The 16,878-nt window shown below is 39.8% G+C and overlaps 1 protein-coding gene across 1 annotated transcript in view; it reads right to left on the bottom strand.

Annotated features, from left to right (window-relative positions):
* Positions 1–233: 233 nt before the first annotated feature.
* CAMK4 (calcium/calmodulin dependent protein kinase IV) overlaps positions 234–16,878 on the bottom strand; it is a 197,805-nt gene continuing 181,160 nt past the window's right edge. The window contains exons 9-11 of the mRNA XM_074857311.1: positions 15,240–15,366; positions 12,959–13,111; positions 234–9,645 (exon numbers count right to left, since the gene is read on the bottom strand). Of these exons, the coding sequence (XP_074713412.1) occupies positions 9,481–9,645; positions 12,959–13,111; positions 15,240–15,366 (445 nt within the window). The 3' untranslated portion in view covers positions 234–9,480. The remainder of the gene's footprint in view (positions 9,646–12,958; positions 13,112–15,239; positions 15,367–16,878) is intronic.

Below are 16,878 nucleotides of genomic sequence, written 5' to 3' on the forward strand. Positions count from 1 at the left end.
TAGTCCTTCCAGCCACCTAGTTCTGTATTCTACCACTAAAAACAGATTTAGTTTGTTATCCAACTGCTAAGGTTTTGAGGGAAGAGGAGAAAGAGAAATGCTATGCCAAGTTGGAATTCATTCAAGACTGCTATATAAATGATAACACCCATCATTACATCTCCCTATAATGATGACCATTGTCCTTTATCTTACTCTGAGCATTAGCTGTCAGCAAATAATAGATGTAAGCATTTCTACATTTACTACTTTATTCAGCATCAGATCAGTCATGCAAGCCACTTATTAAAAATAGACTTCCCACCATTAAAGTATATTCTCATGGCTCATTAGCATTTCCATGCAAACACACAAGCAGGTACATTAGTCCCAAATAGAATACACTGAAACAATAAAATGTCAATTTTTTCTGCTTCCAATTTCTCTCTGGTTCATTTGCACAGTATCAGAAAAGTTACTACACAAATAGGCTTAGTCTGAAGTAAAAGTGTACAGTTAAACAAGCGGTCTATAAACTTCTATTTATTAGCTAACATCTTTGCTAGTACAAGCAAACAGTGTTGACAGCACAGGATTTCTTACACAATAAGCAGTAAAAGAAGGAGTCAGGTACACAGGAAATAGAGCTAATTTGAGAAAGTCTAATAGATACATGACATTTTTCACTGTTATTACTAAGAATCCACCTGCCATTTCTCTGGGATCAACGAACTTCTGTAACAGACTTATAAAATACTTTGTGTTACAAGTCAATAGCACCATTTGTCTGTCTTGGATGCATCAGTACATACCCTATCCATGCAGTATACACTCCTCTTGAACTAACAGAAGCACATAACTTCCTGCTTAACAGTCTGGTCTTTATCTAGCCTTAAAGCCAAGAGCCACCCAGGACCCTCCAAACCAAGGGCAAGCCGGACACAAGCCCTTAATGTATCACACTTCTCCAGGTTAAAACAAGCTTAAACCGATGAGCACCTTACTGTGAGTCTGGAGCAGCCTGCCACATTCTGCTTGGTGCTTCCCATGCTTGCAAGGGCATGATGGTATTGCTCCTTGGGACTAACAAACTGCTTCCCCCAGGTGAGACAGATTCAGTGACTTTTCCCCTCTTCTCCCACTCCCTTGCAAGCTGGATCAGCCACCCTTGCTGTTCTGAAAGACCATTCTATTTATCTTAGTCTTAGGGACTAGGGTTCACCCTTCACCTCTCCATCTGTCCTTCTTCCTGAGCACCTAATCACCTCAAAGTTAATTTTCTCACAAGCACAGACCTCTCCAAACTGTGTATTCTGAAAAAACCCTAAACAATCCCAATCCCAAAACAACATCCCTTATGGAACAATACATGAAATTTCTGCTCTTTAATCAGAAGCATTAGCATGACTTCTCATAAGCATGCAGAGTGAACAAGGAAGTGGCTCCTGTTGTGCATAATACATGAAGACACAGCTGGGGTTAGTTCTCACCAGCTAGTAGTTTAACTGTTCTTGTCCATTTACTTTCAGTAAAAAATATCTTAGTTTGTAGTTATTGTTTCCCTGCAGCCAAGATAGTAAAGATTTGAGCAGCGCAAAAAAGGCACCCATCACTACACTGAGGACAGTAGGTTGGTGGTGGCACCAGCCTGGGACCCTCTGCAGCGTCCCATGGGTCACTTGTCATTCCCAAGGAAGACACTTGTCAGTGAGGACACTGCTGCAGCAGGATTTAGAAAATCCTTCAAAGATATTTTTTCTAAATATGCATACAATCCCTTTGCTTAGTTTCATGCAATGTTTCTTGACAAACTGCCATTCACCATTAAAGACTATTCTAGGCCCCATAGCAAGCTGAGGAAGAGACTGGGAGTCATATTAATAGTACAAACAAAACAGCTTTGATGTCATACAAATGAGAAGTGGGGTCAGTGGTGAGGTTTTTCCATCTAGAGGAGGCTGGTGCTGGATACATTTGCGCTACTTTCATAGACATGGCTGATGGGAATGTCTGGAAAACAACAGAAATCAGGGAGTCTGAGACCTTGGAGGAAACACTTATAGACACTTCACCTTGTTCCTTGTCCAGACAAAGCTAAGAAGGAGCTCTCTTTGATGTGTTCCGTAGCAAAATCTTATGGTGTTTTTGTTGTGGGCATTTAATGCTCGGTGGTACTTAGGGATTTGTTGTGGTGTTTGTGCTCATTCATGTAAAATTAGTAAAAATTTTTAAGTAACACAATCATGCCTTGGGATCTGTTTTTTCCTAGATACCCTGGTTCTTTCAAGTGTAGTAACTATAATTTCTCACAGTGCAATGCAGCTATTTGGAGCTAACATTTAGAAGGTTTTGTGGTTAATGTCTGTAAAAACTGTGCCTTAATCTGCAAAGATATTCTCACACAGGTGCCTTTATTACTGTGACTAGGCCGATTGAAATGGGCCTAGTCATTTTGGTTAACTTCAAGTAAAAGTGTAAGATAGAGCTTAAAAAGGAATGTCTCAGATACACAGCTCTTAAACAGCCACGGGTGTTTGCGCTTTACTCTTCATACAGCCTGTTTGGTTAGTTAAGTATGGTAATTTGATCAGGTAATTTAATCACTGGACATTTGCAAAACCTACAGCTCATCTGGCAAAACCTACAGTCCAAGGGGGAGAGAGAGAATTCCTTGGGCAGGATTAAAACAACATTACCTCATCACAACTAATGTGGTGCCCAACACTATTGCTTTGACAGGGGTCAGAAGAGAGCCTCCCTCGGGGCTGCAGTATCAAGGAGACATGGATGAATAACTGTTGACTTTGTGCACAATCAGTTTAAATTTCCTAGATAAATGAAAAAGCTTTCTTTTGGAAGGAGTAGCTCAAAAGGACAGAGGATACTGTGGGCTGATATGATAAAGCAGACAGAGTTCTGTGGATGAATATATACAAATCAATGGCTACTGAAGCATATTGTCTCTGAGATAGGGCACATGCCATTTGCAGCTGTAAATCATACCCAATGACTTGCCTCAGCAAAGTCTATGACACAGTAATTTCAATTAGGAGAGCCATCCTAGATCCCCCCAACATGGGGATTAGAATTAGTCTTTTTTCTCTTTGATAGACTTTCCCTGTGTGTACATATGCAGATGCAATGATTGGCTCCACACAGTTTTGTATTACAAACCAATCATTATTTACAGTTCCAGACAACAAATGAGACCAAGTGTTATGAAATGACTTTGCTCTTTCTTCTGCTAACACTGCAAGTGGGAACACTGCGTAAAATACAATACTAAGTAGATCAACTGGTATTAAGTGAATGATATTAAGAAGATCATTGGTTGTAGCACACATGATATTTTTCAGAGTTCCTAAGCCTGATGGCTTCTTTGGATTGACCTAAACCACATCTTCTCCACCGAAGGAAAATGATGCTGTTGATGAATGAGCTTCCTGGTGCTGAGGAGCAGAAGCTGGCTGTTCCTGTGCTACTTTGCCCTGACACCTCACCCTGAGCTTTAGCAGCTCGTACAGCCAAAGCATCTACAGCAGCTCAGATGCCTTCATTTTCTATTGGGAAACTAACTCAAGGAGCTGAATTCTTTTCTGGTTCTGTCTGGCATTTGTTGACAGCACTGGGTGATTTCTGTCAGCCAGGTATAGGCTCTTGAGAAAGCTAACAGAAGATGCCAGAAAACAGCATGAGTCTAGGAGGGAAAGGACAAACACGTCTCCCTGGGTACTAACTGGCAACGACAAATTTCACCAAGAGTGGTTCACAGAGGAATATATTTATACTTGACCAGTAAAACCCAGACTCTTTTGGGAGCACAAGCAACTCAAAGAGCATGAGTGAAACCATCTGACAGACCCAAGGGCAACAGCAGATTTGTCAGGGCAGCGCAGCTGAAACCTGCAAAGCATCAGATGGCTCTTTTCCACGGATCGGCAGCTGACAGCTCTTCCTGGATGCCTCATGGGGTCCAGGGCCAGGAAAAAGATGAAGCATAAAGGGGAAGAAAAACAACAAGCCATTTGGCCATGAATGCATGTTAACACTTGTTCTTGAAACCACAGTTTCAAATGGAAAAACAGAAAAGATCCCTTTCTTTTAAGCTTTGCCCTTTATGTATCATCATACAATGCTCTGGAATGCTGTAATTTCTCAGACAGATGGAAAAAAGTAGCTGATACTATGGGAGAAGCTCTATGCTAATAGGAGTAAACACATGCTGTTTAATATACCTTGGACAGTAAACATCTTCCTGATATATAAGTTAAGGGTTTGTCAGTTCTCAGTCACATGTGCTGTGGATGGAGCATCACTGGGCAGGGGCCTCTGGTGCAGTTTAGGGCAGCTCTAACCCATCGCAAAATGCTGTGCTTGTGTTGTCACTCCAGCCCATGTCCTGACCATGCGAAAGGACAAGGGCACTGAAGCACTCATTTTCCCAGCTGTGTCTTGGTATGAAGGTTCCAGCGCTAGGGAAAACTCTGTACCACTGTATTTATTAATTTTTCATACCTTGATATCCATTACACTGAATTTCATCCAGCGATGATCCATGTAAAAAAGAATGTTAAAAAAAGAATGCTGCAGTTTTGGTTCCAGCTGAGTAATGCTGGCAAAGGACAAAAGACGGCCTAAAAGTTACTGCAACTGTTTATGCAGACATGACTCTTATAGACTGTTCAGCAGTCTCTGCCTCTCTTTTGATAAATTTATATATTTTTGTGTTCATGTATATATATATTAATATATAATTTTGTTGATAAGTTCAGAATTGGACCACTTTGACTATTCCATTCTGTTCCCTCTTCTGCACTATGCCTATCCCCACATTATCTCAATGTCTTCCAATAATTACTAAGTTCATGACTGCGTCCATGTTTTCTGTTCCACTGTGGAAGGCCAGAATGCAATGCAGTGCAAGTTTTGGCTTTTTTGCTTTTGCTGGATTTTTAGTTATTGGCATGTACATCATTTCATCCTTATATAAGTTAGAGGATTCACAGTCCAAGGGATGCTTTTCATATTTGCACTGACCCTCCATCAATCTTTACTGAATTACTCTGGACAGAACTTTTACCTCCCAGATTTAAAGCACAATTTTGCTTATGTGCAGAATCTAGAGTCTTGTCAGTAAAAGTTCATACATGTTCTGGTACTAAGATCTTTATGCTCCAGATGTAACTAGACTAGGTAATTATTTTATTCCTATTTTTCTCTTCATTCCTTCTCATTTTACTTTCTTGTTATTTTGCAATGCAGCTGATGTTTTTTGTTCAATGCAACATTATATTGTGCAGGGGCTTCCCAGGGAAGCTAAATTTCTTTATACAAAAGCAGAATTAACTCTCACGATTATGGTTCTATGTTCTAACTGAAACTACTCCAAAAGAGAGGAAAGGACATTCTTTGAGCTATTATTATTTTATAAAGTAACTTTAAGAATGTTCTTAGCTGTCTCTTTGTTTACCTTTGGGATATTCAGGACTTGCTGGTATCACTGCCATTGTGCTCTAGGTCCAACTGTGCATCTTGTTTGGTCAGTCTCATTCCTGCTTTTCTACCATATAAGATAATTTTTGTTACCTGAATGCCATGCTTACATAAGCTATACACTTGTAACCTGAGCAGCAACAAGGTAGACTCAGCCACACAAAACTTGACTTCTTCACCAGGAAAAAAACATGGCCTCTGCACAAGCCAGGCGTCAAGGCACTGCACTCAGACTTGTGAGTCTGTCACTTTGTAAGCAGGCAATATGCAGGACACTGTGCAACGATCTGCTGGGAGTCCTCAACCCTACACTTTCACATGCCACTCTCAAAAAAACCTGAGAGCTGCACTGCAGGGCTCTTCGTAACAGCATGCCCCAGGACACGTGCAGCAGCTGAGTGCCAGTTGCCAATTGTTACTTGGAAATGGGTGTTTATTCTCCAGCGTCCTGCATTTGCTGCTTAGCCAATACTGCTATCCATCTGCTGTGATAGACACAGACAACTCCCAGCATCTTCCCTTTCCCTGATGCTGGGCTGCAGAAAATGCAGTGTTGTCCTCACTTCCCCCACAGCTGCCAGCTGCATCTGTGTTTCACTCACAGTGTGAATTGTAGAAGGACCTTTATTTGGCAATTGCCAAGGCCCAGCCACCAGTGAGCCACAGCCTTCTCCAGCCTGGGACTCCCTGCACATTTGAGCCCATTCCAAAAAGTTTTTGGTTACTGCTTTATCCTGCTCCAGTACCACACGGCTTTTCAGAGCTCTTTGCTTTATTCACCAAGGCTTGGGGTCCTTGCAAAAGGGATGCTGGGCAGTTTTTGTCACTCCTCTCCACATGCCTGACAGCCTGCTTGTTCGTGGGGACAGAGCCCTTAGTACACCCTTCTTCTGAAGCACATGCTGTATCACAAACTTTTGCCTTGATTCTCTTTTGCATTCAAAAGTTTGGTTATACAGTGTGCAAGCTTTACAGCACATGCTGTAAATGTCTTTACAGCATGCTTGCACAATGTAAAGTACAAACTTCAGTTAACAAACCAGCACTGGGCTCATGCAGTGTAATCTATTGTGTCATCCACAAAATCTCAAAGCAAAATTGTTTGAAATCACAGAAAATCTGTTCTACTTTGGAGTGAATCTTTGTGAACTTGTAAAAATCCCTGTTACTGTGCAAAGGCAGGACATTGTTAGCCATTTAACCACCATCAGATCCTCAGCCTAGCTCTCAAATATAAAAACTTTAACAGGCTAATACTACAATCTGCCTCTAAGGAAAAGTTTGGCTAAATTCAAATACTTTAAAAAGATGGCAAGGTTCCCTTTTGTACTTGAAGGACTTTGCTAATATGTTGAACATTTTAAAAAATTAAAATTTAGGATTTCAACAGAAAAGAGCATCAGTAATTTACAACCACAGATGTGGAACTGGTCACCTCCAGTAGTTTTCAGGTGTGTTCCTATTTTTCAGCCACATTAAGACACTGATGTTGCACTCCCAAGTCTGAATGATGGCAGATGACAGCAGGAAGTGATTTTTCAGACAAAGACCACGCTCGTAACACTCCTTTCTTCAGTTACATGCATACAGCCTAGTGCTGCTCTTCGTTCTGTATAGTACTCTCATACATAGGCTAGGCATACTACTTTACTGAGTCACATTGCTAATTTATTCAGCACAGACAACCTGATTGTTTTATATTGAGTATAATAAAAGAAAACTAAGCAAAACCAATGAAGCCCCAGAGCCTTTATGCACAAGACTGAGCTGCCTCTGAGACCATGTCGTCACAAAGAGGTCTCTAATTGCATGGCATCAGTTCATATTTATGATATGCTATGGTATAATTCAGCAAAGAATAAGAATCAGCTGGGACTACTTTTCAGCTCTACAGACCATGCCTTAGATGAAGATATTGCTTCCCAAGCACTCATAGATGTGCAATGACTGTGCAGCTGGCTCCACTTCCGCTGATTAGAAGCAACTATCTCAAACAGAAGAGGAAACATTACAGAAATCCAACCTCTCCCTCAAACCTCCCCACCAACTGAATTCAGATTAGCTTCATCACTGTAACAGGGGGAGGAGACCTGTGACTGGGAAATGCATTCGTCCTGCAGTTACCTTGCAGGAGATAAGAAAGACAGTAAGAAGTGAGACAGGTGGATGTACTTATCACCTTCTCCAAAGTGATTAGTCTTACTGTAATTGTTTTCAAGGGAAAATATGCTAAAGTGTCTTGTTGGCCTTTTCACAGCTGCCATGCCCCCAGCAGCTGTTTCAGCTGACCTCAGAGTGGGAAAAGGATGGATTCATGTTCTTTAAATTTCAACTGTGCTTAATTAGCAAATATTATTGTACAAGTTCAAAGACTTATAAGAAAAGGATAAAAAAAAATCTCAAGTACAATACATTCATTAGCATGCATTCTCACCTAGTAAAGACAGTATCTTTAATCTTCCCTTTTATATTAATCTAGATTACATTTTATTTATCAAATCTACCACATGAATGACATTGTAGTATCCTTTAATTTCATCAAGAAATATAGCTACTGAATACTTTATTAATGACTTGTCTTTTTCAGTATCTGATATATTCTTTCAAGGCAAGTTGTGCAAGGCCTAACTTAACATAAAAACAATTAAAGCAAAAGAGGAATGTTGAGTGTATTAGATGTTAAGTAACTATCAGTGTTAAAAAGTTTAACAAACACAAATGACATTGTACATCAGATTCTTTTTGCTATTTCTGTAATATATCAATAACATTATGAAATTCACGTGTTATCAAAGTGATAACAAACAAATGTAAACAGTTATACACACTGATGCATGTTAGTTTTTCAATTCCTATCAGTTACGTTCAACAAAAAAATCAAGATAGCTGAAGAGCCTGACCCTAATTTTGCAAGCTGATCCATGCACACAGCTTTTAAAGTAAGACACGGGAGCTCTGGGTGGATGCAAGATCTGTACTGGTGGATCACTTTACAGGAAGGGCCCTTTGTTAGGAAAATCTGGACTAATTATGCTGACAAGTGGAAACTGGTTACTCATGAGGTTAAACTATCTAGGAAGCAGCTAGATTATACTACTTGCTCCCAGAACTTGTGTAGGAGTGTTTCCCCAGAGCAAAATCATTAAATTGTGGAATAGCTTCCGTCAAGCATTTACAACTTGTATAATTGCAGATTATTTCCTTAGGCCCTATAAAAACGTCTTCTAGCTGCACAGTTTAGAAATCAATGAGTAAATATAGCGGTATTTCAGAAATTTGAATCTACTCTAATCTTCTTTTAGTCTATCACTTTGTTTAGCTAACCCTTTACTAGACAATGAAATGGCGGAAATCTGAGTCATTTTGGTTGTCATTAAAATACTGTATATAAACAGGAAAAGTCAGAATAAGGCATTCTCAGCACAAGCTTGAGGAACGTACATTTTCATGCCCAGTGGAACTAACAATACAATTTCTTCCCAGAAGTAGTGGAATGTTTTTTGCATATAAATCCCCAAATACTTTTTGAATTTTACAGATAAAAAGCATTATTTCATACATCAGTTTTAAAAGCATTGGCTTGGTATTTCCTTCCAATTTGTCTGCTGCAGGACTATGAATCTGGAAGGAAGCAGTTCAAAGAAACTCATGACCTACAGAAGACACTTACTTCCATAAAACCAAATTAAATAGTATTTTCTTTCAAATGCCTTCTAGAAACACTGGATAGATGTATATGAATTATACACATTATGGTAGGTAGTTATTAATCCCCATGTTTTCACCTGCCAGTATTACTGCAAATAACTGTTTTCATGACATGCCTTATGGAACAGTTTACTATTTTCATAAGCAGTCACATGCATTGAAGGTAGGATCACCAACCAGTGCATTTGGCACCCCAAAGCAGAACCAGAGAGGCCAAGCTTACAAATCTCTCTTGCTGAATGACAATTTAGCTGGTGTATGAAATGACAGATCTCAGCTGAAACAAAGAAGGACATTGACCTAAGACATTTCTTCTGGAGCTGCTTCTGCTTCCTGAGTGGGTTTCTCTTCGGGTTTGCTGTCATGGATGGGAGACGGGTTACGGCTGGGCTTGTTGCTGTCGTGTGTGCTGTGACTGCTGGCACTGCCAAGGCGAGTTGATGCCACCACAGCTTTTACTGCAGCCTGAGAAAGAGAGGATCAAGTAAACATTCCTTCAAGGACAAGGTCTGCCAGCACTGCACCCTTTGCATCATCCCATTAGGGAACGTAACAGCGTTCAGTCTTCACGGTATGTCACATTCAGATACCTGCCAGGGCCTGGAAAGATTTAGAAGGCCACCTGAAATACTGGATTGAGGTTTAAAATTGCTGCTTTCACAAGGTTACAAGTTGGCCAACATGAACAGTATTTTTTTGTTTCAGCTGAACGTGCTGCATTTCTTTTTAGAAACTACTTCAGATCTCCTGTGTTGGATGGCAAAAAGAAAGTTATTTTCTGCAATAGTAATAACAACAGTATTATCACTAATTATTACTAATTATATTCCATTAAAAAGTCTCAAGGGGAAACAATATCACTATTGCACTGTTGCATATGCCAAGCACAATGGTGCAGAGCATATAGGCAGCCTCCTGTGTATACAGATAAGTACACATTAGTGATAGGCTCTCATATCACATAAATGTCACAGAATGAAGACATGTATTAAGACAGTTATCCTAGCCCTTGCCTTGAAGAGTTTTATTGCCTGAAAAAACAAACATACAGAGGTGAGGAAAAGAAATACTAATCTCTGTGTATGAGAACTCCAGCTATTTTTAATTTGGCTAGCTTTTTGCTTAAGCATCACAGAAGAAGTGGGTCTGCAGGAAAGGATGAGGAGTAAAGCAATGTGAATGGTTTGGAGAGGTAACCATGCAAAAAAAAAAAAAACCAGAAAAGAAAAAGAGGATGCTAATGAGAAAACAGACTGTATAAACATTGGCAAGAAAGAACAATCAGGTAATGTAGAATTTGAAGTGAAAGTACAAGGTATGAGCCAATAAAAGTGGCAATAATTTTGAAAGTAAGAGTCTAGACCTCTTAAAGGAAAATCACAGACATCCACATTAGTGGTGAAGGGATTTGGACAACAGATTACAAACAGAACAGGCCACTCAATGATATTATAATGTATAATGATACTTTTAATGTAATTGTCCTGGTTTCGGCCAGGATAGAGTTAACTTTCCTTGGGCTGAGAGGGAGCACAGCTGAAGGGCCGGGTCCCAATCAATCATTGGAGTATTCCATGTCATGTGATGTCATGCTCAGTATATAGGCAGGCGAGTGCTCTCCCACCAAGTGTTTTTTGTTTTCAGTTTCTGGATCTACTGGGTGGGATTCTCTGGCAGTCGAATCGCTGCTGGGGACGGGCTCTGTACCGGTTGCCGCTCGATGAGCCACTGCTGCATTTTACCTGTTTTGGACTACTATTGTTACTGTTGGTTTTGTTCGTATTACTAAATTTTTTTTTATTTAACCTACAAATTTCTTTTCTCCCTCCCCTATTTCACCGGGGATGGGGGAGAAGTAAACAACTGGCCACATGGTGATTTGCTACTGGCTGAGTTCAAACCACAACAGTAATTTACTCTCACTAGCCATGTGAATGTTTATGAAACAAATTCAACACAATCTATGAATAACCAAATCATGACGGGGAGCTCTAGAATTATTCTACAAAATTATGTCTTTACATAAAGAAAGCTTGCTGCTGAACTTGTATGTTGGGTTGGGAAAGAGAGGATAATTTTATATTATTCTTACTAACAAAACAACAACTGAAGCATGTATTCACTACCTGCTTTTCTGCTTTGTTATTGTATCTTGGACAGGAAGTCGTCTAAAAATTTATGGTTCATTTCATACATACATATGTGTAAAACTACTAACTCTACAAGAAGTGCTAACTCTAGTTAATTCTCCTAATAACTGGAGATTTGGTCATTTAATCTTTAACAGAAAAGCAGTGAAGAGATAAACTTATAAAAAGCAACAGCTTTTAAACACAGGAGTATAAATTGGTTGACTCTAGGGATCTAAATAAACTGGGCTTCAAAAAAATCTCATTGGTGATCAAAGGTGTAAAAATATAAAGATAATCAAAATCAAAACATGCAAAAAGGGCATGTGTTTCCCTTGGCAGGGAATGTAACAGCTCACTCAGAAATAATAAAATTTATGATTCTGCTCATGCTCTGAAATAATTTTGATATACCAGTGTTGCATGGCATCTTCAGTGAATCCACAGCAATCCTGCTGTAAGGCTACAGAAATCTTTCTGAAGGCAACGTTAATAGACAGGTTTAGTCAGTTCTGCATGGGCAAAGAGTCACTGTGAATTATACCAACAGTGTCTGAGACCATAGTAAATGACAAAACTTTCTTCTCTGCCCTGTAGAGTTTCTCTGTTCCCTACTAATACTGAAAAAAAAGAGCGAAAACAAAGTTAAAGGTCATTGTTTGTGAATTTGGTTTTGCACGGGGGTTGTAAAGCTCTCAGACAAGATGCTTACTCTTATTCCCCAGGGCTACAAGGGCAGCTTCACTGTAGCTGTTGGTAATAATTTCTGTGTTGAAGTATCCATGGAAGTCTCTCCTAAGAAGACACAAATCTTTAACAACTGAAGAAGGGATTAAGGGAGAAGAAAGTTTCCTGATGTTACATCAGTTAGATGCCCAACTGCCTGATGTGTGCACCTAAAAATGTTTCCCTGCTTCTTCCCATGGTAGATATGTAGACTTAGATGGTAAAGTAGCCTACTGGTGACTCAAAACCTAATGTTATTTTCAGCACAGGTCCCACCTGCACTCCTGCCTTGCAGTGCTTAATTTCCAGATAAAGAATGCTATTGCACATTTGCTCTCAATTTGCTCATGTTTGCACATTTGGAAATGCATGTTTTGGGTCTGTAAATCTCAACTCACACGTTCTGTGGACCTACACATCTGAAATGCTGACTCTAGGTCATAAAGAAGGATGGCTTAAGATCCTGCTTTGTGTTGATAGGTATAGAACCTGAGGATGGCTTACAGAGCAGAATATACTATAGTAGATTAAATATTTTCCAGATTTATGGATGCTCATGAAGAAGCTACTCAGAATTTTGTTCTTTCTGGTCAGTACTCTAAGGATGCGCAAGCAGTATGGGACAGACAGATGGACAGAAGGAAGGAAGAAAGGAAGGCAAGGAATTTGCAAAAGCTGTGTACATTCTCAGCAGTTCCGTCTGTGTAGATAGTTTTCAATCAACCTCACACATTTTTATTTGTTTAGCTGCAGACATTGACTAAATCAGCTTCAGCTTTTTCATCATCATCAGTCCTCTTAAACAAAAAATCTTCCATACCACTACGGAATGTTGTCTTGAAAAGTGTGCAAGGTTTCTGTAAGGATACTAATTTAATTACATGCTTTCATAGCCAAAACAGAGACTATGTCCAGAGACTTGCCTTAAGTTTACGCCGGGCATTGAATTCTTGAAGTTTCTTTTGTGCATTGTCCATATGTGCAAAGTTTGCTGCCTTCCCTGTGACCCATGGGTGCTGCAAAGCTTGTAGAGTGGTGAGGCGTTTCTTGGGGTCTAAAACAATCAACTTTTTAACCTGCATCACAAGGAAGAAATACAGAAGACTGTTAACCTTATTCTTCATTTACATTTACTGAGCTTTGCATTCTGGGGCTTGGTTTGGGAAGCATCTTAGTGAAACTCATTCTAAGAAACCAACAAGAATTTGCATTCAGGACTTTGTATGTATTTTGTTTCTGGCATTTCTTGGTCCTCCATAAATAACATCTGAATAAGACAGCCACTGAGGGGGAAGAGAAGAGAAAAAGAATCAACCGGTTACCAACATTTGTAAGGGTATATACCAATGCAGCAGGCCTGTACCTGTCATAGGCTGTTGTATGTTTGAATTGTCAAACAAACCCTGAGAGATTCTCAAAATACCCCCAGCCAGGCAGTTCTCTTAGCAGTATCCCCACTTTTGGATTTGAACTGGATTAGGAAGTTTAAATTCTAGTGTATGCAACTCATGCAGACTTGTACCATGCAGTCACTGCCAGGTACATCACAAATTAAATGTTTCTTTCAGTCACCGTAAAACTTTATGCACACATGAACTAAAAAGTACTGTACAAGTATTTCTCTCTTAGTCCACTCTGAAACTAATGCTGTTTATGCCATGTTATTGAGACCAGTGAAACTGCACCTCTCCAAACACAACAGTAGGACATTTTTGGGAACAAGGCACTGTAGACATACCCCTGGGAGTCAAGGTGGTACAAACTGCTGGGTACAAAGTATGTCCAGTCAAGCTGCCTTTCCTCGTTTTTGCTGTATGTCTGGACAAGTGGTGTTTTTAAAAAAAAGAAGGGTGAGGATGGAGTAAAGAAGTACACAGATAGTACTCAGCAGAACCACACTTACACAAGTCTCCTAACTGCACACCCTCTTGGAGCAGACTGCAAGTGATAGCACAGGGCTCCACCACCACTATGTGCCCAAGTGTGAGGGGAGGACACGCTTTAGGGCTGAGATTTCCCTAGAAAAAGCTATTAAAGAAAGACGGTGCTCTGAAGTGTGTGCAGAAGAACAGGCATCATAACGAATACCTGCTGTGTGTCCACAGAAGAAGTCAAGTTAAGCAAATCACTTCAACTGAACACCCCAGAACTGCCCACTGCATGGGTTTTGAGAATCATGGGCTTCATCCTTATCTACACTTGCTATACAGCGTTCAAACCGGAAACGCTGAGCTTTACTGTAGCAAAATGGTAGGGACCAGTTTGGACCAAAGCTCTCTGTTTACAATGAACAAGCAGCTTTGCAGCAGGCTGCTGTTTATCTGGGTTTTGATGACACAAGGCAGTAAATAGTGTTTTAGAAAAACTTCATATCTAATACAACAACAAAAAGTACTTTGAACTTCTACAATGCTTCCATTTGAGGTATCCTGAAGTACTTTACAAACACCAATTATGAAGTACTTTATGGCACAGTTTGTATAAGTAATATGGAACTGAGCATTTGTGTCTTCAGTGCTAATGAAATAACTGAATTGTGCAAGTTACTGTTGACTAAAAATCAAACGCAAGCATACCTATCTTTGCAGATCAGTATCTCCTGGATCCAATTTATTTTATCCAGTAACAAAAGAATACAGTGCAGAGAGCAAGCCAGGCCTTATATTTTGCTAATGGACCGTATTAAAAAGTAATGGGTCATTCCCCATCTACTGAGAAAGAGCTTAAATGGACAGAAAAAGGCTGTCAGCAAAAGCCAGGGTGGAGGGCTGGGGGAGCTTCATTCCTTTTTATATTCTTCCTCCAAAGTTCAGACTTGAAAACTGCACAAAATATAGGGCTTGTTTTTATGTTCCCCTGAAGGTAGTTGCCTTGCAGAGGAACAATGAAAAACCTCAGAGCTAGTATGAAGGGCAGTCATACATGAACACTGTGACAGCTGCCAACAATCTGTAGCTTAGTTCACAGAAGGACTTGAACATCCATGGTTTTGAGGGCAAAATTACAGCACTGGACTAACAGGGGATATTTAACAGCACCATAATATATCACAGATCAGAAGAAGAAAAGCAAGGAGCCATATGACCCATTAATTAACCAATTCTTCTGCCCCCACCCCAAAATGGACTCTCTTTCTCAGTGGAAGTGATACTAGCCAAATGCATATCAGCAAAGATATTCCAGTCTCAGTTTTGGTTTACTTACTAAATCCTTGGCATTCAGAGAAACATCATCCCACCAGGGGGACACAAAGTCATATTCACAGTTCAGGATTCTCTTAAACATGTACTGATCTCCCCTTTCATCATAAAATGGTTCAAAGCCACAAAGTCTGCAAGGATAAAAAAGAAATAAATCTATCAAGATTAATTAGTCTTGGGTTGTTAGAAAGAGTTCCTGCTACTGTCTTTCCCTACTTCATGTCCTGTAGACCACTTTGGGTAACCAGGCCTGAACGTACTTACAAACTCCTAATTCTACAGAGCAGAGCAAAATGTGGTCATAAGCATTCATAAGCACTGGGAAAGGCTGATCAAATCGTAAATTTTCCATTTTCACATGTCTGTAATTGAAACTACTAATATAGGGATTACTATAAGACTAGGCATGCAACAGTTGATATCTGTTTACCTTCTACATGCCAATAAATATTTTCTAGCACCTCTTTGCTCTGCTGATCTCAGGCTGAAGTCAATTGGATTATTCAATCATTCCTCACCCTGAAACTATTGCTCATCCCTGCTCTCTTCTGTAGTCTTCTCCAGTTGTGTGTCTTTCTGAAGTGGGTGCAAACACCATTGAGTGTGGGTACACCACAGAGTTGCAAATTAGCAAAATGATGTTTTCTATTTCAATCTCCATTTCTTTGCTATTCCTGACCTTGGATCTGCTTTTTTAAATTGTTTACAAGCACACAGTTAACATGTTCATACAGCAATTACCAGAATACCTGTAACTCTTTCCTGAGGGTCAGGAATTAGCTAAGGAATGACATTTTACCTGTGAAGCTAGAAGCTTTTATATGTCCAGTTAGGACTGGTTTTTGATTGTGTTCATCACTATGTTCTTTCATCCTATCATCCACAAAATGTAAAAACATTTGGCAGGTTTTAATAATCAGCCCTCATTTTTACTTAGGTAACCTACACGTTATCAAGAAATTTCTTAATCTCACTAATGACTGCATTTATGAATATTTTGGATAATACAGATGCTGACACAGATGCACACTGCTGGCTCTAGGGAAAGCAAACTCATAGAAGTTATTTCCATTTATATAATGTCCTTTTTTGTTGCTTCATTGCACTTTAATCATGCCTGCACACATAATTAGATGTTTTAAAGTGAATTTCAACCAGCAAGTGTTTGGAGCTAAACAGCAATTCTACCTGCTACTCTGACTCCAGAAAATGCAACAAGCAACAACATGATGACAGGAAAACAACAGCAGACCATAAAGAACAAGACAGCAACAAGTCTAGAAAATTTAAACTTACATTTTCACTTGTTTTTATATTTTTAAACCCAATCAGTGTGGTTACTGTCCTGAAAAAGGAGAAAGTTGTTCAAGGAAGAAATGTGGTTGTGGGAGTGGTACGTAGCCGTGGGTGGAAGAGCTGCATCACTTTGCACTGTTGAAGAGGAGAAAACCTCCACTGTGAGCACATTCTGAACACGTTTTTAATTTCCAAGTCTGGCAGAGATAGATCAAACCACAGGATCCAATGTCCAAATACCATGTACTTCAATGGGTGGGAACTGGTCACAGTCCCTCTGCTGCTCCTCTCCCATTTGCCTTGCCTCTCCCACCACCATTTCTGAGCTTGCTTCAGGTCAGCTCCTA

This window comes from Strix uralensis, chromosome Z, assembly GCF_047716275.1.
Source record: "Strix uralensis isolate ZFMK-TIS-50842 chromosome Z, bStrUra1, whole genome shotgun sequence".
Taxonomy (NCBI): domain Eukaryota; kingdom Metazoa; phylum Chordata; class Aves; order Strigiformes; family Strigidae; genus Strix; species Strix uralensis.